Here is a 26,245-nt window from a genome sequence, read left to right on the forward strand (position 1 = left end):
TTTGCATATATATTGAGGAAGTTGCAGTATATTCACAATATCTTTTGTTTATTTATTTATCAAATACTTCAGGCCCTCACAGCAAGCCCTAGCAGGTGTGGCATAACTATACAACAATGCATAATATGAATTCAGCGTAGTGACAGCACAAAACATAGGAGCTCATTTACAATGGGACAGGTTGTACAGTAACAGGAGAAAATTTATACAGTGTGAAACATGACTATGAATAAAAAGCAATCAATTTGTCAATAGATTCAATGGTCATAATCACATCAGAAGGCAGCTTGCACCATTCCTCAATTGTACGGGGAAAAAAAGAATACTTAAAGGTGTTTATTTTGGCATGGTGTGGAGTTAGACACTGATCATGATGATGCCTTATACGACGAGTAGTAATGGGCATAAGATAAGGTTTAGGACTCATAGAAAGTTTATTGTTCTTAAGTAAAAATAGAAATTTTAGTCTTTGAATTTTCATTCGTGCTTGCAGCGATGAGATGGCATGCTCTTTCATTAAATCAGAGGGCGAGTCTGTACTGTGGTATTTTGAAAAAATGAAGTGTATGACTTTCCTCTGGGTCAACTCCAGTGCCTCAACATTCTGTTTAGTGTAGGGGTCCCAAACTGTACAAGCATACTCTAGTTTTGGTCTGCTGAGACTATATATAGTATACTAAATGCTTTATCCTGGGAGGAACATTCTTTAGTTTGTGGTGAAGAAGACCAAGTTTTCAGTAGGAAGACAAGAAAACATTGGTAACATGATTGTTCCAGCTTAAACGGTTTGTTATGGTAACACCGAGGTATTTATATTCATTAACTCCTATATAGGGGATGCGATGGAAGGGTGTATGGAAAGGAATGCACAAGTTTTTTGTTGGTAATCTAAAGTCCTAAAATAACCTAAAGTCTTAGGTAAATTTAAAGAGAGCATCTATTTGAGAAGAGGACTTGCAGATATCTGACACGCCATCTCCTGATGCACATTCACCGAAAATATTTTGCATGCTGATTCCTTACCCAAATTATGCCCATGATGCTGCATTTTGAAGACCTCACCGAGTACAATGTCTCTTCAAAGTCCACCAGACGTCTTGATTTGGATGTGGGACGTGTGGATCTTTTTGGGACGTCCATGGGGACTTTTTGTGTCATCTCGCTGGAATCAGTCAACCTTACAAACGAATTAAATGACAAGTCATATTTAGTACATCCATATTTGTACATGTCTGCACCACACAGAGTGTAATGCCAGTAGTGCAAATATTAATTTTCACTTGGAAAATTATTTCCACCGAAACACATGGTGCATTTATGCCAGCATTAACTCTCACACTTCTGCACTGAAAAAAAAATCTATACTGTTACTCACAACAAATGTTTACCTAGGTATGAACAACAGAACTTAACAAACAAACCTTTTCAATTTCTGAGCCTAAGCTACACTCACCCAACTTGTCCAAGCCATATATCTCCTTTCAATTTTGTTGCAGAATTAGCAAATGATGTTCGTTCAACACTAAATTGTGGAGCTAAATTAAGGTGCTCAAGCAGTTTTGGGGCAGTTAATTGCTATATTCATGCTGAAAACTTGGTGGAGAAGCAATGAGTAAGAGAGAGACAATACAAATACTGACTTTTGATTGAAGGTCTGTTTTTGAAACATTGGTTAACATACCAGAAAAACTCGCACATGTTAAGAAAATCAAGACAAATTTGGGCCTCTGTTAATATATAGGTCTAAAGTACCTCAATGTCTTCCCACACCAAAATCATTAGAAGGATCGCTCGTCACCATAAAAAACACTAGAGGGCTGGCTGACATACTTTCCGCACATTTTCTTTATGTGGAATTGCTCACCGATTTCCTCATCAACATATGTCTCTATGTTGGAAATGCAACAATGTATGTGCAACATGAAACACTCTGCCTTAAGGGTGTGCACATTTTCTTTATGTGGAATTGCTCACTGATTCCCTCATCAACATATGTCTCTATGTTGGAAATGCAACAATGTATGTGCAACATGAAACATTCTGCCGTAAGAGTCTATGAGCCATTGCATCTTTGCTTGCTTACAGCATATGAGCCATTGCTGATGATAATATTTTTTTGTACCACTCGACTAGACGCCGCATTCTTTAGATGTGAGCCATTGCCCTGAGCCACGTAAGGCTTTGCATCATGGAATGTGCAAGTGTGACTGAACGAGGACATAGAAAGAAACAGATAGACAGAGACAGCACTACTTTCAACTATAGATTTTATTTTCACAAGCATCGATAAATATATACTGAACGAGCAGAAACAAATGAGACAGCAAAAAAGAACATTTAGTGGTGCATGTCGATGAACCATACACATGTCCAAGGTATGGTCAAAACATGAACTGCAATGGTTACTACGATAAACAGAGGAATCATATCTCTTTTTCAGATATCGACACTAATGGCTTGCTCATGCACCTTCCCTCTAATTTTCCGATTTCATAGGCCTCCACAATCTCCCTTGTCATCTTACTATGAGCACTATACAAAATAGAAGTTCTCCCTAGGGAAAATTCTGACAGAAATATTTTATTGGTTTCTATATAGGTTTCATCTTACTGGATTATAAAACGACAGACCTGATACCCTAATAAAGCTGACAGCCTATATTGGTATATTGGACTACAAAATAGTATGCCTGAACACTGGCAACACTGATAGCCTGTATTGGTATAGATGTAGATATCGTATCAAGGTGGTTTGTTCTACAAAGATGCATTAATTGTTCATTCTAAAGCGAATCTTTCTACGTGAACAACGTGAACCCTCCCAGATTTTGCTGTTCTTGGTTGCTGCTGCTGCCTTGCCAAATAACTCACACACAGGACACAACTTATACAATGAATCGTGGGCTATATATATATATATATGTATATGTATGTTGAAACAGGCATGTTCGTCTTGTCAACATGGGCACGGCATCTGGAAAAGGGCCACTAACACAAGGCAGTCACAGCCCGAAAAATCGACAGAGCAAGACACACATGACCGTCAACTTCTTCCTCCATGCTGGCACAGAACTGGTGCCAAAGTGCTCCGGTACAACATATACATGTATATATAGCCGCCGCATCTTTTCTACCCCGACATGTCTGCTCGAGGCCAGCTCTGATCTCTACGAAATTACGCAGTGAAGCAAAAAATAGTACCTAAATATCCTCAGCACAACAAATAAACAGCTTGGAATGCATAAACACTTTATTAAAGCAATGCCTTTCCCACCCTCATTCTCTATGTTTGGCGCATCTGATTAGTTGGCTTCTTGCCAAGCAATACTACCAATACAAGTTTATATCATGATCACCACTTCTATTGCATCTACTGGGACCTATAAAGCATGTTATTTGTCCAATACAAGTTTATATCACTACTTCTATTGCTTCAATTGGGACCCATAAAGCATTTGGTTTGAACTCTCTATTGCCTTGATAGAGGACTGTAAAAAATGTTTATGAAACCTGTATATTTGCTATGGGACCAGTAGATTCTGCTATGGAACCTGTAGGTTTTCCTATTGGCCCTATATATTTCGTATAAGACCAACAGAGGACTCTATTGCAATTTTCCCTAGGGCTTTCAAACATGGGTTTGCAGGGACAATCTCGCCAATGAATGCCCAAATGACCCGAGATTACTCTAGTGACCTTATACATTGATACTCTTTTAGTATCTCATTGATGCATCTGCCAGTTTTACCAACACATGTTCTTGCACACAAAAGTGGAATGGCATAGACAAAGTTATGAGTGCCGGTTACAAATTGCAAAATTAGAGGAAAAGTTCGTAAGCAAGTCATCAGTGTCGCTATCTGAAAAAAAAAATGATTCCTTGGTTTATCATTGTAAGTATTGCATTGTATGTCTGGACCAAGCCTTGGACATGTGTACAGTTCATCGACATGCACCAGTGAATGGTCTTTTTTGCTCTCTTGTTTGTTTGCGCTTGTTTGGTATATACTTATTGATGCGTGTGAAAATAAAATCTATAGTTGAAAGTAGCACTGGTGCTGTGTATCTGCTTCTTTCTACGTCCTCATTCATTTGCACTTACACATTTCATCATGGAATCAAACCAACTAGCCCGCCAACATGTTTTAAGGCTTGGTAGGAACTGAGGACTATTCTGAATAAGTCTGCTGAAGGGAAGCTGTGGTTGCTATACATGAGCGCTAGTTCTTGAGCAAACACAGGGGTCAGAGGTGTTTGATTTTGGCAAAACAATTTATTATTTGGCCACTTGCATGATGTATCAATCATTTTAAAACAATGTGCAGTGCTTTAGTATTACACTTTTCTCCTTGAACAAACTCAACATTTTCCATGGCTCCAGATGTGCTATTCCAAATTTCTTTTTTTCATTACTGTCATTGCCATGGCATACCACGATAACTAAAAGTAGTTGTTTCTCATTTATGCGCTCCTCAGTTGACTGGACATCTATTTTGCAAACAGCATAATATGCATTTATATGTGCCTGTAAACAAGCCAAGTAAATAATGCCAACACACTTCATTTTTTACAACTAGCACTCTACACTTACTTTATATTTCAGCAACTTTAGAAATTCTAAATTTGATTCAGTATTTGGAGGTTGCTTTCCTCAAACATATGTAGATGCAGTAAGAAAATTTCATTATTTGAGCACCCCTACTTCTTTTCTGAAATGACACTATTAAATTATTTTAATCTCCATTGAGGGAGGGAGATAAAAAAAATAGGAGGGGCTGTTACATCACTTTTTGTGAAGTCAGACAATGCCATTTGGTCATGCAGCCCAAGCAACTTCTCCATCTTTGTAGGTGCTGTCAGAACACCCATGTATGTTTTCTGTTTCTATGCTACTGTGCACCAGCTTTGCGAGTCTGAGTGCATCACCTCTGTGGCCACAAAGCTCAGTATGAGCAACTGTGATGTATTTTAAGGTTACCTTATGAAGAAATGGAAACTACCCAGTTTTGCTGCACTTTGCATGCATAGTACTACGATACTGTGTAACTTGACAACAGATAGCTTCTTTTGTGTGCACAAAGAACTTGGAAGTGTGATAATTCCCACAATAATTTCATTATTTTTAGTATGCAATATTTTACCCAACTTTGTCATTGGCCATTGGTGTTTGCAGGTGTGCTACACATTTTAAATGTGGTACTATTAAAAAATAGGCTGAAACCTATTTATGGATGGTGCTGCATGTTAATTAAAAATTTTACCTGGTAAGAGGGAGTGCAGAACTTAAATCTGTTTATTGAAAAAATGTTTGAGTTCAACACAAGGTTTAGTAGATTTACATGGTAACAACTTGTGAATGGGGTGGGGACGTGGCCATAGCAATTGTTCTGTCTCTAAAGTGCTACCTAGACAAGAATAGATACATGGTAATTGAACAAGGATTCTCGCTGAAGCCATCGTTTTGACAAAGGGACTTGTCTTCATAAGGCCAGCAACTGCTACAGATGAACAGGTCACTTTTGTGAGTATATATTTAATGAAAGTTTACAAGAAGTTCCAGGCATGAAATAAGATGGAAATTATTTGCGTTATGTTGGCTTATTTTGAGGAGATAACCTTATTTGGTATTTACAAGATGTCATTGTTAACACAAACTTAGCATTTGTAGCCATTTTCATGGCTACTATACTGAACTGTACCCCCTTCAGTCACGAATGATGGTATTCTGTCAGGACATTTTTCGAGCTTGCAGGTATGAATGTTTCAGGTGTCCAGAGTTCGAAAAAAAAAATTCCCCTCTCTAGGAATATTATTTTGCAAAGTCAATCGCGTCCTCATATGGAGACATCGTGACTCAATACTTTCTATTGCAAGTTCACTATGCCACTTTAAAGGAAGAAGGGGCATTATCTATTCAGGGTTGTGCGAGTGGTGCATCGACTGGTTGACAGGTTGTGATATTTGAAGAAGTGATCCTGAGCTGCGATGCACAGAAAAACATCGCATTTCCGGCAGTGGCCCCGGTTTCTACCACACACTTCTCATACTTGCTTTGCTAAGGAAACGGCAACTGGACTTGCTGGGGCCAGTGGTCCTTTGCATCCTACCTCACACAATCGCATCATGTTTAGAGCAAGGATGGTGACTCAAAATGAGCTATTCAGGTTGGACATTAAAAGAAAATGCTAAATTGCAGCACAGACAAAATTCTCAAATACAAAAACAGAAAACAGTCTGTACTGCTTCTGCAGGTCAACTTCGCCCAAACAAAATTCTGTTGTTCTGGGACCAAACTAGGAATCTCTCGTATCTGGACAACCATTCGAGGAAGCGACATAATTGCCAGACTGACGTTGTTCGTTTCATGGTCCGGAAATGTGAGCATTTACCACCTTCATGACGAAACAGTGCGTACGACGATTTGTGCATTTAAAAAATGCCACCACTTAAAACTAAAAGGAACACTGAAAAACACAGTTTAATTCTTCGACGGTGAACTAGATTGCCCAAGAAGTCCAAAAAGTGTCGGTGGTTTTAAGTTTTCGCACAGTGGCTATGGTTCGCCGGCGTGGTAAAAAAGATTGAGTGAGTCACAGTGTCTCCGAATGGAGACTCGGATGAAAACAGGATCAAAACTATTCAGTAATAGAACTATGAGTATTGTGCAACTGTTTTTCTTTAAAAGTAGCTCTTTCTTCACATAAAACAGGGTTTTTAACCGTTCTGAATGTTTGAGGCTGCTGCAAAAGAGAAATTTGAGCAGCGACAAACCAGAGCTTCCGTAAAACATGGAGTCGTCCATCTTCAAACATCTTTTTCTCTAGTAGTGTTTCGTCGCTTCATCAGATGGCGTTCATTGCATTTATGTATGCTTCCCATATTATCCCCACCAGTGTGCAGTGTCACTCCTTCGCTTTTTGATGAAAAACGCAACATAGAAAGTCGTATCTTCATATGGAGACACCGTGACTGAAAGGGGTACCGTACCCATAACAGCCATGTAACCATGATTGGATGTAGTAGCGAACAGGAAATGGACGTTCAATGTGTAACTATTGATCAGGTTTGAAGGGCTTCGCAAGATAAGTCCAAGGAAAATGTGGCAGGAGAAGATGAAATAACAGTTGATTTGATAAAACATGGAGGAGATATTGCACTGGAATCTTGCAGTTCTTTATTCACAATGCCTAACAACGCTAAGCATACCAGACTTTAAAGAATGCGAGCATAATTACAAGAATGGAGGTGTTTAAGAATTGGAAGAACTACAGACCCATTTCTTTAGTCTCAGTATTGTACAAGATATTCACTATCAAATAGAATAAGGGATACACTTGACCACAATATTCCATGATGGATCTCATCCAATAAGACATTTGAGACCGTAGCCAACCTCTCTGTATGACCTTTGAAAAGTACATATTTGGTTCAAGAGACAATAGTGGTCATGGAGGCATTGCAAAGAAGTAGAAGCATACATGTATGCCTTATTGCAGTAGCATAAAGTCACGCTTTCTCAGTGCATAGTTTTAGGCAGGCACCCTGAACAAAGCTTATGGAAAACTTTTGAAGACATTATTGCCATCCATAAATATTCTGAAAATTGTGTCGGCATGCCTCCACTATCGCTACACAGCTGTAAAATCATGCATCTATTCAGCCTGTGATTTCGTTCTCTTAACAATCATATTGTACGTCATCATCTGTTTTTTTCTGCACCAAATTGTACATCCAGTATATATTGATATCAACATGCAATAAATATTGGTTCTAGTCAGCACAGTGTTGGATCTCCTCTCATTGTCCTGTTTTTAGCACCGTTCCCTTCAAGAGCTTTATTAATATTTTACCTTCAGGTACCACATACAAATAATAGGAAACATGGAACAGCAATGCAAAACTTTTTACATCAGTGATTTCTTTGAGCAGTGTTAAGGCTGACAATTTTGCCTCCTTCAGGAACTCCGTTGAATAAACTTCCTCTAAGCATCTGCCATCCTGGTGTCCTTTCACTACAAGACTTCGAAGGTTATGGTCAGATACAGACAAAGGAAACTCTGTTTGGGTCTTGGGTGCAGTAGTAAATTTCTTAGCATGACTGTGAAAAATTTACGAGGTGCCCAGCATAACCAATATAATCCTGACAAAAGTGTATGGGAGGCTATGCTTGTAGTATATGATGTCTAACAATGCTGCAAGGCAGTGCAAATGCCATAGACATGCATGCATCTTTGTGACATGCACTGCTGTGTCTTAACACCTTCAAAACAGTTTCACAAACTTTTTTTTAGCAATACCCGACTCAACGTTGCTAAATTTTCTAAAAGCCATACTTCTACGTACATATACCACTGCTCACAATGCTTTTGTCACCAGTTGCAAAATGATGCATTCAGCTGCAAGTCGTCGTTGCATACCATAACGCCATATGAGACCTTTCATTTGCATTTAAAGCAGATGGTATAGAAATAAAAAACAAGTGCAGAGATCATGTATCTCTTTGCATAGTATGTAAATGTAATGATTCAGGAAAGCTTTGCTTATAGTGTATTGCAACAAAGGCAATGGATTTGCTGCAATTTAGCACCTGATAGACCAATCTCACCATGCCTAGCACGCAGATGCATGCTTTTTTCCTGCCATGTTACTTGTAGTTCTTAGGAGAATTTGGAACACGGTGGGAAGGCACTGCGTAATAGTTATAGAGTTTGCATATTCACCAACATGAGTTTTGTGGAAGCAGTGGTGGTGGTCAGAGTGCATATTCAGCGACTACACTTCTGGCCAAGTTGAGGGGCTGTAGACGTGAAAGTTCATTATCTCAATGTGAATGGCATGTGTTTCAAAGCTTGCATCTGTTAACATGCACCAGCTATGTGAAGCAGATTCTTTTCTGTTTGCGGCAGAAAATACTCAAGGAAGTATATAAAGGAAGAAAAAAAAAGTTGCTCTCCAATGACGTTTTGCATTAATATCCAAGCTTGACAATCCCAAATTACGACACCTTGCATATAAATGGTGGTGGTCATGTGTTTACATTTCAGCAGTGACTCGACCAAGGATATAATCTGCATGCATGTTTAAATATAAGGACATGCATTGAAATTTACTTAATGATGTTTATTTGCTTGAAGAAAATGCTTTTGCAATGGTTAATATCACATACACTATGAGGAACTTGGAAGCAGTAAGCTTTGAATGGAATAAGGAAAGCAGAAACTTCAAACGAGATGGATAGAGAGACAGACACAGGACTCTCTTTCTGTCCCGTTTGAAGTTTGCACTTTCCGCTATTAGACTGATAATGAACCAACTAGCCCAGCAAAGGATTTTCTTAAATGGTAAGCTTTATGGCTTATTTGACTTGCTGTTTTCAAGCACTCTAATAGTTGTACGAAGCAACAAAGTTGGGTTGCACAATTTTTGTTACAAGGTGCTTGTTGGCACGTTTTCTTGATTCATTAAAGGACCTTAAAGATGAACAATAATGCTTAAAAGTGACCAGTTGAATGCAAGGTTGTGAAGCGTTGGTTATGCTTTCTATTGCATTTTTCTTTTCCTGCAGAAAGTATAGAAATGCTTGGGTGAACTGTTTTTTTTTCTTGAATATATGAGCGTGAGGTTAATTCTTTGTTGAGCCCGAGTGGTTACAATCTGCTTATGTCACAAGACGCATTCACTAATACGCAACTGTGGCCCTGCAGTTAAAGTGCTGTCTATCAACAATGCCAGGAGTTCAAGAAAGCAATGTTATCTAACCATCTAAATGAATGGGCAGATTTTTAATGGTCAGGGATGTGGCTAGGACTATTGTATAGCAGATGAGCGCAGGTATACAGACCGAGCAATGCATGTTTGTTCTTGTTTACAATGGCCAAGCCTGGCCGTGTGAGCAGCACTTCATACTGAATGCTCATTTGTCCGTTATATTTATCTGGTATTGCTGCATGTCTTCAAAGCCTCTCTTACTTCTAAGACTTCACTGCACATGACTGATCCTTTCATTTGTTCACATCTTTGTGCCTTTCACAGCATCGTCGTGTCCATTGTGGTGAAAATGCACGATTGCCACGTTCCATTTGCCTAAGTTTTACAAGCTGCACTAGCAGCCACAGCAGTTTTTCATGAAATCAAACCAACAAAAAAATTTTACTTGCTTTTCTGTCAGGCTAATTTGCTATAGTCCTTAAACATGTGTTCCTGTGGCAAGCTGTTGTCTTTTTGAAAGAAATAAAGACTTAGAGAATTTTGTTCCTTTGCATTTCATTGCAGCATACAGGGACGCAACAGTTTATTCCTTTACTATAATGTCACAATGCTTCAACGAAAAAAACTGTTGCCTATGATCAAAAAGACTCGGTGGATTACACATTTTATATGCTCTCTGTTCGCAACTCAGCTGTAGTGCAATTACCAGCATGCACCACAGCTGTGGTGGTGTAGAAAAAAATGAGACCAGTCTACTTTGCCTTTTATAATTTCAGGAAGGGCATACCATCTGTCTCACCCCATTTCTTTTTATTAATAAATTATGTCGAGTAGGTTTTGCAAATGAACCATCTTTTTCCAGGGGTACATTATGTGACTGCTTGTATTATAGGATTATATTTCTTCAAGCTTTAACAGGGACCAAGTTGCAAAGGTAGCATATATTATATATAATATTGCCAGCCCCAGTGATAGCAGTTCAGTAGCATCCGCACTTAGATGAAAGGTAAAACTAGTAAATTAAATAAGTGGTTGGAAAATACAGCACCTGATAAAATATCTGGCTAAATGCGAGGTGTGCACCTGTGCTTTTGTCCACACATCCAAATCACATAAGGTACACTATTGGACATGCTTCACTGTGGAGCTGCTAACCAACAAGACACGAGTGTGATTGACCATGTATGAACAAAGTAGGGTAGTTCTGATCCAATTCTCATATGTAAAAGACAAATCAAGTAACAAGGAAGTTCCTTATATAGTTAAATATCGTGAACATGGTTCAGAACAGTAGATGTGTGGTAGGACTAATGAGGGCTAACCAACAGCAAACCAAACAAAACATAAAGTACAAAACTGGAATGTAGAGTGCAAGTTGCACAGACGTACACTATGAACTGCAACAACTGCTGCAAGGTATAGGTTGTGCAAAAGAAAAGGAGATACCTGAGGCTTGTGCTCAAGTTGAAGGGGTCAGGAATGCCGATTCACCAGCTACACGATCATCCAGCTTGGCAACAACCAGCAGAGCCAGCAAGTGAAAGGGCAAAAGTATGCAGAAGCATGCTTTTCTCTAAATCAGATTACTGTTTAATTGATGTCAAAAGCATGACTTTAATTGTGCACAGCAGTAGTGATCAGGCTAGGCTAGCGTGCAGTTGGCACGCATGTTTCAAACATGCCAGAGTGCATCGCAAACCAAATTTCGCCATGCAGTCTGGCATGTTGCCATGCATGAGCAACACACCTGAGAACTTTCTTCGACATTTCACTTGTTTAGCTTCTTCCTCAATTTCTTAAAACATTGATGACTACTGTGGCACATATTTCAACACAGTGGCATAGCCAAAATTTTTTTTATAGGGAGAGCAGGTGGACGGGCTGCACCAACATGACTGCGGACGGAAAGGGGGCTGGGCAGATCCCATATAGATAGAAATTTTGTATGTGTGTGTGTGTGTGTGCACGGGGGGGGGGGGCGGAGAGTGAGGGCTTGTGCCCAGTTTGTTACCCACTGGCTTCGCCACTGCTTCCAGATAGTCCATGAAGACTTTGTCCCAAAATGTGGACATATCAGATAAATTGCACAAACCTGGATTCTGTATTTCTTTAGCCGAGGGGAACAAATGCCTTTTCTTATGGGATTGTACAAAAATACTGAAGCGGCCTGTATGAACTTCAGGCAGCCTTCTTTTTACTATATGAAAAAACAGACTACAAAGCCAGAGAAAGCACAGGGGAAATTGTGTTTCATTGAAATGTAGAAATAAAGGAAATGAAAGTGGATGAAAAGGTGGGAGCTGAACCACATTATACGTACTGTGCTATACCAGTTAAGCTGTCATGAGGGCCCTCCCTTGTTCACTTTCTTAGGTATTTGTGTACACATACAAAAAGAGCACTAGTAGTGCTAGCCAGGACCACTCGTAGCCAACAACAGCACATGTGGAACGTCCCTTTTTAAGAACAGGAGTCACATAGTAAATCAGCTTTGCAGCAAGCAACTGGTCAAAGGTATTTTCTTTGGCTGCCTTGATGCCATGAGGGAGCATTTAAGGGCTTGTTGTCCAGTTGCCTAATCCTTAAGTCATACAATTTGACATCATCAGTTAGAGATGTTCCACATCCCCTGACATGGCCGAGAGAAGCAGTGCTGGCCAACCCTCCCAGGACTACCCCTTACACATACACAGATAGCCAAGTAAATGGGAGGACGACCACATCAGTAGCTTAATTGGCAATGCACGGCATGCTTAATGCACAGTATGGGGGTTCGGCTCCCACCTTCAGCAAGTTGTCTTTCTATCAACTTTCACTTCCTCTTTACTTATTATTTCTACATTATGATTTCCCCTACATATTGTCCAGCTTCACTGTCTGCTTCCTTCACAACATAGTAAATAACAGAAAATTGGGTCCATCAATTTCCTTTATTCTTTGTGCCTCGTTCTCTACTGCTGCTGATAGTTTACAAAATCTCCTTCACAATCTGTCCTTGTGTGAAGAGAAATTCAATCACCGGACAACACCCTGTTTGAGAAAAGTCCAAAGTGATCGACAACTTCTTCGGTTTGGTGCTGAAAAAGATTTGAGAAAAAATACTCAGTAGTCATCCAAAACATATTTTTACACAATGCCTTAAAAAGTTTTTATTAGACAAGAGGATCATGCTAAGGGATAAAACTTATCAGAATTTTGTTATACAGATCAAGAGATTACTTTAACTGTGAGGTTTTGACATGTAACTTCACTGTGGTTTACATCGTAGGTTCTAGTTTATTTTGACCACCGGAGATTCCTTAAAGTGCGCCCAAAGCTCAAATGCAAGTGTTTTTACGTTTCACCCCCATCAAACTGTGGCTGTTAGAGCCGGGAATCAAACCACTGAGCTTGTGCTCAGCAGGGCACTATAGACACTGAGCTGCTGCAACGGATACCAAGGGATGACTGAAACAAGGCTTGCGAAATTCCACAAGGTGAAGAAAGACTCACGGGATGAAAAATTGGCATTTTCTTGATTGGCATGAGCCTAGAAACTTACACATTTGCGTACACCCACCTACCAGTATAGTGTCTTTACATTTCACATCTACGTAGTGCAGGTTCTACAATGACAAATTCCTGATTCGAGCTCAAGAATAGCGCGAAAATAAAATCCAAGAGAAGGACAGGACACAAAGCTTGATTCCTGCAATGAATGTACGTCGTATTTCCATACAAGTTGCGAAGAATGTTCGTGCAAGCATGGTGCCTCAGATAACAGCGTAAGAAACAACAATGCTAGTATACATATCAGTTTAGGAAACAAGCTGCACCGCATTCTGGCTTCAAGACAAACTTCATTTGAGAGCAAGATTGAGCCTGAGTAGAACACGTTCCTATATACTGGTTTTCATAGTTTAGATTAGGGTTTCTCAACATGTGCATTTTGAAGTGTTGCGAGCAGGCGCAGAATGTAGATGCTGTAGCCTTCTTTGGGCTTTCTAGCAGGTTCTCAAGCAAGTCGTGATTCACAATCGAGCCGAGAAATCCGTGATTAGGGAAACCGTACAGTAGACGAAGAGTAGAGGTAAACGCTGCATTGAGTGCCATAAAAATTTGCGACAGCTCACTTACTCGCACATTATGCAAAGCCCCACGAAAGATGGAAAAAAAAAAGGAAAAGTCTTCACGATCAACGTACTCAAGTAAGCGACAGCAACAAACGTTTAGAAATATTTTAAACCTTTCTGTCATAAGAGAAGAAAGTGCCGCCAAGCTGAAGACACTCACGAGCTCCATTTACAACAAATTCAGCAAACAAGAGCAACAGCACTGAAAAACTGAACAGTAAGCTGCACAAAACCACGTTATGAACCATAACAGGCACTGCAAGGTATAAGGAAATGAGTTGCTTTAGGCATGGGCCCAAGTGTCGCTCATGATGGCAAGCTCAGGCACATTTCGGTTGTCCCAGCACAACTAACTAGCATATTTTGCTACACAATACAGTAAGGAACCATAAATTTATGTTTTAACTAAGATCAAAAGTGGAAGCAGCGCGCGCAAACTGTAGCAAAATTGTTAACTGGAACACGCCATACTTGTTTAAACGTCACAATCACGTGGTCAAAAATGTGACATCACTTCCGTGCATGGCAGTAGCGTTTTGGTATGGCATTTCGCCTCTACTACGCGTGTCACCAGTCACCGCCTTTTTTTAAAAACCCATATGGGTCTCAAGAATTTTCCTTTTCGTGTACCCTCCTTGATCTTGCGGGTTTCTACAGAACTGATTTGCCAATAATTGGGGTTAGGAGCAGGCAAATGGTCAACGACCCTGACTTTGACCGCCTCGATGCCTTGGGTTAGCAAACAAGAGTTTATTGGCTACTAGCCTGCTTCTAAGGTTACATGCAATTAAAATAATTTACATTTACTAACACATGCAGGATCATCCTAACACCGTATGCTTCCATGAACTCATGCACTGCCCAAGATCATAACACACGAAAAGCACAGTTCACGTTAGCAGGCCTTGCAAAGCATGCCAAGATGCACACCTTGAAATTTATTTGAATTGTTTGAGTGCTCCCTAATATGGTCATTTCATGGGACATTAAAGGAAAATACAAAGCAGACTACTAAGTAGTAGTGGACTATAGTACTATTTGCAAGCGTGCTAAATTCTTACGCCTCAAGTTTCTGTTCCACCTCCTTAATGGGGGCTACAAATTACACAGTGGTGCATATGTGTCTTTCTCTGAACAGCGAAACACTAGAACTAAACACCTTAAACATTTAATTGAATACAGGTTCCACACAGACACATTCAGGTATTTTTTTCTTTCCTCAGACAATCAGTGATTAGAATTCATTGCCTAGTGATATAATTTGTTCACCTGACGATTTCCTTCCTATGCTGGAAAAATAGGTCTGAGTACGCATCTGAACTTAAAAGTATCGCCTACAGACACTGCAATATGTTTGCAATTGGTTTGGTGTACTTTTTTTGTTGTTTGCCTTATGCTTCTGCATTTTTGTTCATTAACCTTTAAGGGCTGACTCAGGAAGGTCACACCCTCTTATTGTATTGCTCAACTACATCTTCTCGTAAACTACAATATTAACAAGTGTATAAGTTTGCCATTCATATTTTGATGCAATGTATTTTCCCATGTCCTGCAACAGCCTCGAAATGGAGGCTAGCAGTATGTATGAAATAAATAAATAAATGCGGCCTATTAAAGTAGCATTCCATAAACCTCACAGTGCTTGTTTCGTGCCAACAAGACTTAGTTTACGAGGAAATTGCGTCTGAAGGGTCCGCATACCTAGAGAGGAATTCAAATCACCTGCTCCTGAGCAGGGAGTGGCGACGTTGCATACGCCACGACTGCCCTTTGCTTTCATCGGTGAGTAAAACAGCGCCCTACAGATGGTGCTACAGTTTTCTACGAAAAATGCGTACGTGCGGCCATGGAGCAACCGACCCAAGACAGAACATTGGATTCACCACTGCAGCTGCTCTTGGTCAAGTGGCATGGACTGTTCAGACATACCACGACATCACATGAACATAAAATTCTCTGCGACTTGAAGTTTGTGCAAGTTTCACGAGCCAGAAAAGCCAGCTCAGCACTACATAATAACTACTGAAACACAAAAGCGTGGGCGATGCTTTCAAGGGTAACCTCAATAGGTTCTTTTTTCTAAAAATCATATAGAACTAGACAAGAAGCATTTTCTTTCATGTTATAATGCAATGCAGCGATATTTTTATTACTAGTAGATGAGTTCCAGTGACAGAATTTTAATGAGGAGTGCCTTCATCATCTGGCTAGTACTTGAATGTCTAAGGGAGTGTCTAATTGTGTCCTGCATTTACTTCAGTTTCTCAATTACAAAAGCTCTATTCGCAGTAATATTATTACAATATCATCGAGCAATGCTCAAAAGACGGGCCGCCACGAGAACGAAGATGACGTCGCAGCTCTTAGTGCGAGCGAGGGTCGGCCTGGCTGCCTGGCTCCAGTGTAAATAACCTGTAAATAGCCCCTTTCGTCTGTCTTTTCACACGTAACATTCTGGTGGAGGTGCGGGGTACTTCAGAAGCCGCCGCCTTCTCTCGTCTTGTCACTCTTCTAACCTCACCACCCATTCTCGCCCACTTCGACCCTGATGCCCCTACAGAATTGCGTACAGATGCCAGCGGTCATGGCGTAGGTACCGTCTTAGCCCAGCGTCAGCGTGGACAGGATCGCGTTATTACTTATGCGAGCCACCTCCTAGCACAATCGGAGCACAACTATTCCATTACGGAATGAGAATGCCTTGCTGTCGTCTGGGCAGTTGCGAATATCTGTCCTTACCTTTACAGTCGCCCTTTTTCCGTAGTCACTGACCATCATGCTCTCTGCTAGCTTTCATCACGAAAAGACCCTACAGGCCAGCTTGGTCGATGGGCTTTGAGGCTACAAGAATTTTCATATTCCATGGTGTACAAGTCTGGCCGCCTGCACCAAGACGCTGACTGCTTGTCGCGTTACCTGTTGACAACTTTGACTTCTCCAATATTGCCAGTGCTTCTTGTGTATTCTCTGTATCACAGCTGCTTCATTTCGCCGACGAGCAACATCATGACGGCTACATCAGAGCACTCATAGACCATTTTGAACATTCTCCAGCCGATGCTGCTCTACGCCTCTTCGTCCACCGTAACCTTCATCTGGACGGCTCTGAGTTTGTACTTGTAATACCTAAACACCTCCGCTCCACTGTTCTAGAAGAGCTTCACGACGCACCAACGGCAGCACACCTTGCCGTATCTCGAACCTATGACCGTGTACGTCGCCGTATTTTTTGGACGGGCCTTGCCCGTTCCGTACGATGTTGTGTCCCCACTTGTGAACTTTGCCAACGACGTAAGAAGCCTTCCCAGCTCCCCACCGGTTACCTGCAGCCGCTCGACATCCCTACCAAGACCTTCCATCGTGTCGGCTTAGACCTTCTCAGCCCATTTCCGGAATCCGGAATCTACATCAGGCAACAAGTGGGCTGCAGTCGCAGCGTACTGCAAAACAGTGCAGTTTGCGGCTTTGAAGCTGGTCGGGGCACAGCATGGCATTGGCGTGTTCAATAAGAGCATCAACCTTTTAAAAGGCGGGAGCTGACGCATACGCTTTCCATTCCGCGTTGTGGTACTTGTTAAGTCGTCAGTCCTCACATCACTGGCAACTGCGCTTTCCATGCTCATATGTTGACATTTCTCATGGAATTGTCATTCTTCTGCCTGTCCGTGTAGAGGTTAAGATGTCCTCTTTGCCACATTAGGGCGAGAAAATTGTTTAATAAATCAAGATTAACATAAAATACATGTTTTCTTTAGATTGTTGCTCTGGGTGATCTAGTGCCTCACTTGAAACAATTTTTGTGTTTCCATCGCTATGAATGTTCGCACTCATGCAAAAAAAAAAGACCCATTCTGTCACGCCAAAAATGTGTGCAACAGTGTACAACATTTATCGACGTGAAAGCAAATAATTTTGCTAGTGGCTCTCATACCACGAGACAAGGGTGTATGAAAAATCATGCCAACCATTTTGCATTGTGCTGTGGGTTGGTCTATGAGATACCTCTCGGCTGTGGCAAGTTCTATGTAGACCAAACGGCCCAATGCCTAAATGACTATTTGAGGGAGCATTCAAACAATTTAAATAAACCGGATGGTGCAGCGCACATTGCAAGGCCTGCTCATGTGAGCCGTGCTTTCCAACATTGTGATCCTGGGCAGAAGTAGCAACAAAACAGCACATGAACTCGCGAAGGAATATTTTATCAGAGAGATGGTGCACATGTCAGTAGCACTTCAATTGCCTTAATTCCCCAGAAGTGCACTTGTTTAATGCCGATTTGTAGCATTACTAGACAAACTAGCACTGTCACAACATTCGCCTCTTGCATGTGCACAAAATTTGTACCCTATCTTCCATCCTTTGAATCATTAAGTCAGTTGGTAGTTCGCACTTTCATGTGTCCTTCTTCTATAAATATCTTTTTGCGCACAAAAAAAAAAAAAATGCGTCGCAGATTTCACCAACTTGCCCAAGACGAAGTTCTAGTCAGTTTCAAAAATTTCCTTCAGAGATTTTCTTGTTGTGATGAGAATTTCTGTCAATGCATGGCACTCTGTTCGAACGAAGGGACAGGTGGTTGACAACTTCACTGAAGATGGGAGAAAAGAAAGGTTATAGAGGCAAAGATTGTCACATTATCACCCAGATATGTTCCCTAACGCAATGCCTAAAGAGTTTTTTTTTTTGTTGGACAAAAGGATCAGGGTAAAGCTCAAGACCTATGAGCATTCTATTGCACAGACAAAAGGATTAACCAAACAAGCCCTGTGAAGTGCAGCAAGGTCAAGGAAGATTCATACAATGGAAACGGCATTTGCTTGAGAGCGGCATGCATGGACCTGCAAGCCCACACTGGTCATATTAGCATGCATTTCACATGTATAACAAAATGCAGGTTCCTGCAATGAAGCTACGTCGTGTCTACAAACAAGTTGCGAGGAACATTTGCGCAAACTTGGTACCTCGCACAGCGCCATCATAAGAAGCAATACTAAATAGCAGCTTAGCAAACTAGCTGGAAGAAATTTAAGAAAATTTCTCGGTCTTCAAGACAGCCAAACTTTACAACAAAATTGAACCAAAGTAGAGCTATGAGTGGCTGGGCCACCTTTTGCAATATTTGTATTCATAGTTTACATTCAGGTTGCTCAACATGTGCCTTTTGAACTGTAACGAGCAGGTGCACAAGCAAGTCGCGATTCGCTAGCCACCAAAATCCGAGGTAAACAGGGAAACAGCATGAAGATGCAAGACAAGAAACAGTAGAGGTAAATGCGACATTGCCGTAAAAAAATTGCAACAGCACTTACTCGGGCAATATATGCAACAGCAATCCTACGAAGGATGAAGAAGAAACTTTAATAGAGAATGGTCCGGCAGTTTTTGTCAGGTGGCGGCTCGAAGTCCTTGAACTCGAGCGGCACCTTCGGCTTGCCGGATGGCCCAGAGCTGCGGTCTGCCAACTCTGAACTTTTGAGAGTCGTGTCCCAGCGGCGGCAACGCCGATGGAGAAGGTCCCCGGCGGCCCTCGAAGCCGGGGCGGCGCCGGGAAGAAGCGAGCTCGAGGCTTCCCGCACTCTGGCTGCAGCGACAAGAGTTTAGAACGCGTTTAAACGTTTTTACCATAAGAGAAAAAAGTTCTGCCATACTGAAAGCCAACATGTGCCCCATTCACAACAGCAAATTCAACAAACAAGAGCACCGAAAAACGTAACAGGAGCTACATAAGACCGCACTACCAACCATAAACGCGCTGCAAGGCATAAGGAAACGAGCTGCTCGAGCGTTGCGTCCAAGTGTCGCTCGTGAACGCAAGTTCGAACACCATCCGATTCTCCCAGCGCAACTAGAACAACATTCTAGCACACAATACAGTAAGAAATCGTAAAATTGTGTCTTAGCTAAGCTGAAAAGCTGAAGCAGCTCCAGCAGCGCGCGCAAAACTATAAACCGGAACACGTCATACTTGTTTAAACAACGTCATCATAACTCTGACGTCACTTCCGTGCGTGGCAGCAGCGTTTTAGTATGGCATTTCGCTACTACCACGTGCGTGTCAGCAGCTTACGCCTTTCTTTTTTCCGACGACTGGAAGGCGTCGTTCTTTGCTTCGCGGCGCGTAGCCTGGCGGCTGTTTGTTTACACGACACTCTGACAAATCGATCCTCCTCCTTCTCCTCCACTTCTTCCTCGTGGCCGCGCTTTCATACCCGGGGATCGCTTTCGCGTCGCATTGAGGTCACGTGTGACAGCGCCACGCGGCGATGTGTCCGAGAATATGGGCGGCGGTATACGAAGGTCGTCGGTCACGCGCTGACGCATGTATTGTTCACTTTTCTTTCTTTTTCCGGTCGTAGCACGGTGTAAAAGAGTGGCTAAAATTATTCTCACGGAGGCTTTTGCGCGAAGCTTAGGCATTCCTCACAGGGGCCACCGCCGCAGGCACTTCGACACTGGGCCAATCCCAAAGCCAGTGAGCTGGTTTTTTTTTTTTTTTTTCAATACAATGGCTGGGGCTGGCTGGTACATGCTTTGTAAATGTAATAGCGCGAATGAAACAAAACAAAAAATAAGGACAACAGCACACTTATGGCGCTTCTTGTTCATTATATATATATATATATATATATAGAGAGAGAGAGAGAGAGAGAGAGAGATTCAATTTGCGCAGTCACCGATCCGTTTGAAGCCAGAAGGACCAATTCTAGGCAAATCCGTACATCTCAATGGATCTCTCCCATGCCGGCTCAACTGCCGTATTTCCAGCTTCAGTAGACATTAGCGCCATAATTCCTTCTAGTAATTTATGTAGGAAGCTCCACGGCCTTAAATAACTCACTTCAGAGAAAAAGGACAACAGTCGAAAAGTGTAGCCCGCGTGAGTTTAGGGATGCGGTGTTATCGCGAAGTGCGAAGCAATGTTTATTTTGGTGTTAAGAAGACTGTCTATGTATAAACGAAGGTTATGTATACTTACTATAGCAGCAGTTCATCTAACATCATTACTTGTATTGCGTTGAACCTTTTCACGTGTACTTCCCTTTAATGTACGTACGTTTCTTTCGAAGTGTTGCTGTATCCACACGCGCATATTACTGAAAATTTTTATTTTTAGTGTCCGTGACGGTCGGCGAGTTTGCCCCCATATTAGTTAGTCCTCGTTGAGCTCCGTGTTGCAACCTTCCAAATATCGCGAATAACATAGAATTGCCTATCAAGAGAAGGTCTGTTAAAAAAAAAGAAAACAAAAAAACCTAAACAAACAGCCATATTTCTATAATTTTTGTAAGGGTGTAGGGATGCTTGGGTTTGCCTCGGGTGACAAAGGTCACCTCCTTTCTCTCGGACGTGTATGCCCCCATACTTGAGAATAAACAAACTTGGCACTTCAAGCACCCAGTCGCAGGAGGGTCCTCTCATAAACGTCGGCTTCGCCGATAGAAGAAACAAGAAAGTAAAAAAAAAATGAAAATCTGCCCTGTCGCACGGGCTGCGTCCCTGCGCACACAACGACGTCCGCGGAAGCTGCCGTCATATTCGCTGAGCAAACGCGTGTACGTCGCACGGGGTGTTGAAACAGGCGGCTGCCGCTGTACGGTGTGTGTGCACGGTGAACTGATGAGTGGACGGCGCTATGTATTTCCCATACGGTATCTCCATATCCGGCGTCTTCGGGAAAAGATGGACGTGCTGGGTATATATACCGGCGAGCGAGACCGTTGACGCCGACCCGGGAACGCGCTACCTTGCTCTACTTAGAAACGGGGACCCGTTATAACAGGTGATTTCTCTTTTCTTCTCGGTTCGTTTGTGGAAACAGCTTATTAAACCACCCCTTTTTCTCTCTCTCTACGTGTGTGTGTGTGTGTGAGCCGGCCTATTAAATCTCGCCTGCGGAAAATAGGTCAATTCTGACACACCACCTGAATTACTCGAAGATGTTGACACTCATGACAAATCTCAGTCAGATGTTATGTAATTAAAAGGTCATTGTAACGAAATTTCGCGCCAAATAAAATATAAGAGCACCAAAGTTTATGATATAGTAGAGAGATATAAGTTCTTCCTTTTTAAGAATATTGTGTGTGTGTGTGTGTGTGTGTGTGTGTGTGTGTGTGTGTGTGTGTGTGTGTGTGTGTGTGTGTGTGTGTGTGTGTGTGTGTGTGTGTGTGTGTGTGTGTGTGTGTGTGTGTGTGTGTGTGTGTGTGTGTGAACGCCGCCCCAAGTCAGAATCTGTTTACCTTAGCTTGAGATTACCCAGGATTCTCTTCACGGCAGCGACGTTCTGTTGTGAAAGTAAATAAAGTACGAATGAAAAGAATTATGCGATGTAACAGCTCACAACTAATAAGAATAGGTACAAATTACGTGCAATTACGTGGCGAAATATCATGCGAGAGCGAGAATATTAGCATTGTAAGAAACCTCATACTATAATGAACAATAACATGCTCGTAGGGTTATAATAGAAGGAACCATTATACAGTAATAATCAATGTTACTAGGTCCGGAGCCGGTACGAATTAGTTTTTTTTTTCCCTACTTAAATTGTACTGCACTGCTGATATTATTTCCCGACGCGTCCTTCCGCACTGTAGGAAACACCTTTGTAACTTGAGCTTCGCGACGTATGACTGACGGGTGTGTGCAGCCAGGAAGGAAATGAACTGGGCGGGGGCAGCCAGACTTCGCGAACCAATCCCGCGTGAAGGCCACTTTCACTCTCTCCGAAAGAGTGGGTCCAACACGTGACCCTGCGCTCGGTGGCCTTGGACTATAGTGCACTTGGTTCTCGATGATATAATTTCGACCGGGTGAGGTGGGCCCTCACCGCTGGAATCAGGAAACGACGACGAAGCCGGGCATAGTGAGGATGAAAAAAAAAAAATAGTAGAATACACTGTTCACTTCTTTGGCACATGGATGTGACTCTCATCTGAGTCTCGAGCGGTCTTATTAATACGTGGGCCAGCAAGGCCTTAAATAACCACTGGCGGTCCTGTGGTCGTCGCTGTCTTTCTCCGAAGCCTGTCTTTCGCTTTTGGCCATCCTTGCTGTCGGCTCGGGTAAAAGGGGCGACGTCGTCTTGACGTTTGGTGTCTGCTTCTATGGTTTTGTGTCAGCTCGTGGAGAACCAGGTGGCATCGATTCGGAGAAGAGGGCAATTATGTTGACGTGTGGTAAGCCCGTTTGTATGCTGCTCACACCTGACAGGTCGATCATAACACCGGCGAATCCTAATCGTCGCGAGCTCGTTCGGGTGCTTATCCAGCGGGTGCTTTGCCAACCGCTCTGTGTGCTTCTTCTCCCCACGTGCTCGCGGAACATCGGTGAGTTTGTCGAACTTTCTTGCGTGCACCTCTCAAAGAAGCGCGCGCGGCCTTCGGGAACGAGGACGGAACGCTCTACTTGTGTGTCGTGCGAAACGGTGTGAGCAGATTGAGCGTGTTCGGGCGTACGTTTGTCGCCTTCGTTGCGATCGCTTGCGAGTGCGGCGACCCGCATGTCTTCCGCGCCCGGCCGTCGTCTTTTGGGAAGAGCGCGGCATATAGCGTGGCGGTCGGAAGGCGCTACAGAGCTTAACGCGACGTGATCACGTGTTGGGCCGACATTTATTGGCTTTCACGCTGGTACGTAATGCTCCCTTGTAGCGCTTACTCACGTGCCCGTCGCACGCCGGCTACGTAAACGCACCCGCTTGCCGCCACGGGTGGCGCGCCAGTCGATTCCGGGGAGGAACCATTCTCTCCAGCGCAGGAGCAGCTCTCTCAGAACAGAAAAAAAAAAGGGGGGGAAGTGGAGGGGGGGGGGGAGTCGTCGCGAGAAAGTGGTTCCGAGACGGGCACGCAGGCGTGGTGGTGCACCGGCTGACCTCGAAACTCGCTCTCTTCGGAAGCAGATGAAGAAGACGGAGCGACCGCGTGGGAGGTCAGCCGTCGTGACGTCACAACCTCGCACCTCCATCATAACGACTCCTCCCTTCATATGCCGTTGTCTTCCTCTCCCCTCTTCTCGTCGCCGTCATCACGCAGACGTGCTTCTGTCTTCTCGAGAGTCCGCGCGCGCCATATTTGTGTAGATTTTTGCCTGGCCACGGCGCTTGCGCGCGATGCGAATGAAAGACAAAGGACCAGACGTGGACGCGTTGAGGACAAGACTTCCTCCTGCTCGCGTCCACCCGCGGCCAGTGTCTTACATTCGCGCTGTACCAAAGCGCCACCGAAAGTAGCCAACAGCAAACCAATCCCTCACGCTTTCGTGTGACGTCAGGAGGCGCCTGCGCGCATATTGGAGTAGCTAGGAGCAGGCTCGTACGACACCGCGTGTCGCAGTGGTATCTCAGCATTTCGGTGCACAGACGTTATCTCGTATCTTCTTCCTTCAGTTCGATCCCCTTCACACAGGCACACTACCTCATGTAACTTTCACTTGCAGATCGCGCTTTTCTTATCTCCTAGCTTTCTCTCTCGGTAATGTCACCCGCGTCGCGCACTCCCGGCATCTGCTGCAACGTTTCGTTATCAGATAAAATATGGGCCGATCGCCTCCGAGCCGATTTCCGCGAGGGACGGCAATGCACGTCTCGATATGTCGTCTCGCGCAGGTTTCCATCAACCACTTCAGACACAATACAATATAAAACAATTGCATTTTATTTCCATCAAGGCTATCACGGGGGTTGAGGGTAAAAGATGCCGCTTATAGCCCTCCGGGGCACGCAAATGCCTGCAATTTGCCGTCGCATATAGTGAGCGATCTATCTGTCTGTCTGTCTGTCTGTCTGTCTGTCTGTCTCTCTCTCTCTCTCTCTCTCTCTCTGTGTGTGTGTGTGTGTGTGTGTGTGTGTGTGTGTGTGTGTGTGTGTGTGTGTGTGTGTGTGTGTGTGTGTGTGTGTGTGTGTGTGTGTGTGTGTGTGTGTGTGTGTGTGTGTGTGGCTGCCTATTACTATGTCAAAATCGAAACTGACAGAACCAAGAGGGAAGAGGCCAATGTGTTCGCTTCAGCGCGATTAACGGTGTTTCTCGGTCACGTGAAGCCGTCAAAACAGCGGTATCCTTTTTATGAGGCCCTTGAAGTCTCGCCTAATATTAACGGGTCCGTTTTTTTTCTTTTACTTTCCTATTTTCGTTGGCTTTCTGTGCTTGCTTGAAGGAGAAGCCCTAGTCGTGTGCTCGGCGTAGGTTGGGCGCGAGGACAAACAACCGCTTTCGCGACTCCTTTTTCGTGGAGCTAGATTTACGAGCAGCCACTTCCTCCCGCCCATTTAGTCTCTCTCACAGAAGAGAAGAAGAAAGAGAAAAGAAAAAAATGCTCGCACTAAAGGAAGTCCTACGCCGACCGCGTCCACATAGGCACAGCATCCGCGAAGCCAGCGGTCGAAGATTTGTTACGACGCTTCGCTGTCGAGTCTTGAAAGATATGGAACAAATGAGCGAAATAGGAAATGCAAGCTAGCAAGAAATACATAAAGAAAGAAAGAAAGAAAGATCCAACAGAGCGCAGCATCAACGCGACGCGGAAGTTTGGTACTCTGCGGCACGCATTTGGAAAACTGTTCCAGGTCGTAAAAGCCGCACGCTGCCGGTGTGTTTGTGTGTTTACTCGCTCATGTGTGCTTGCGTGTGTACGTGCGTTGTTGCTGCCTGTGTTGCGCGTGTGTTTGCTCATATCTATGTGTTGTCGCGTTTGCATGTGGCGTGTGTGTTCGTGCACGTTTGTGGAAGGAACGCTAACGACCACGCCTCGCCTGGTCATGCAGGTGTCAATACTTGTCAATCACGATCGCACTTGATAACTTCACGGCATTGAAGTGTCGCGAATCTCAACTTCACTTCAGTCCTGGTTATAACCTCCTTGCATGTTTTTCATCTATTCTTCACTCTATCAATCTCTTTCATCTTGAGTTTGCCCGCTCTTTCTATTCGTAATATCATATTCGCCTCTCCCTCAGCTTGATTATGAGAAAATTTTTGAAAGTTTGAATTTGAGCAGGTCGTTTAAGCGTTACGTAATCGCGCAACACTACAGCCTCGCACATCGTCACGCTTAAACCCGTCTCCTTCACTGTCTCGGCTGGTATTACTGCTTTGCGCAGTAATAAATAAATGCGTAAATAAATAAATAAATAAATAATCTCGCCATATGCCCTGGGCGACCAAGTTTACAGCAAATGTGGCGCATGACCTTACAGTACGTCTTATATGATAAAGGCAACATCATCATCAACGGCAAGAACAAAGGCTGTCAAAGACTAGATAACGTCACGATTCTATTTCAATTCCTTTCCTTTTACGCGCGTCGCAATTGGTCCGAGCCGCGCTCAGCCTACGTTACCACCAATATCGGCCGGTTTGTGAGTGGTCGATGACTGATAAGAAATGTAGATAGAATCAAGCAAAAAAAATAATGAATCGCTAAATAAAT

The 26,245-nt window shown here is 43.0% G+C and overlaps 2 protein-coding genes across 4 annotated transcripts in view; one reads left to right on the forward strand and one right to left on the reverse strand.

Moving 5' to 3' along the window:
* LOC142557549 (uncharacterized) overlaps nt 1-26,245 on the forward strand; it is a 146,559-nt gene that overhangs the window by 39,375 nt on the left and 80,939 nt on the right. The window lies entirely within an intron of this gene.
* LOC142557543 (uncharacterized) lies at nt 12,624-19,890 on the reverse strand. 3 transcript variants are annotated; one of them, XR_012822782.1, is made up of 4 exons: nt 19,565-19,890; nt 19,132-19,403; nt 18,287-18,374; nt 12,624-12,784 (listed from the first exon to the last, which is right to left on the reverse strand). XR_012822782.1 is itself a non-coding variant. In XM_075669464.1 (4 exons), exons 1-3 carry the CDS (start codon nt 19,583-19,585, stop codon nt 18,314-18,316), a joined length of 390 nt encoding a protein of 129 aa, XP_075525579.1. In that variant the 5' UTR covers nt 19,586-19,890; the 3' UTR covers nt 12,624-12,784; nt 18,287-18,313. The 3 variants fall into 3 exon arrangements, 2 of the variants coding, with proteins under 2 accessions (XP_075525579.1, XP_075525580.1); XM_075669464.1 differs by having other exon boundaries at nt 18,287-18,410; XM_075669465.1 differs by lacking the exon at nt 18,287-18,374 and having other exon boundaries at nt 19,565-19,888.

This window comes from Dermacentor variabilis, chromosome 9 (assembly GCF_050947875.1).
Source record: "Dermacentor variabilis isolate Ectoservices chromosome 9, ASM5094787v1, whole genome shotgun sequence".
Classification (NCBI taxonomy): Eukaryota; Metazoa; Arthropoda; class Arachnida; order Ixodida; family Ixodidae; genus Dermacentor; species Dermacentor variabilis.

Coding starts and splice junctions, on each gene's coding strand:
- LOC142557543 (XM_075669464.1), bottom strand. CDS start 19,585: ATGCCTTGCAGCGCGTTTATG. Junction 19,404..19,564: donor TGCCTTGCAGCGCGTTTATG/GTTGGTAGTGCG, acceptor TTGTCGCTGCAG/CCAGAGTGCGGGAAGCCTCG. Junction 18,411..19,131: donor CTGTTGCATATATTGCCCGA/GTAAGTGCTGTT, acceptor TCCCATCTTCAG/TGAAGTTGTCAACCACCTGT.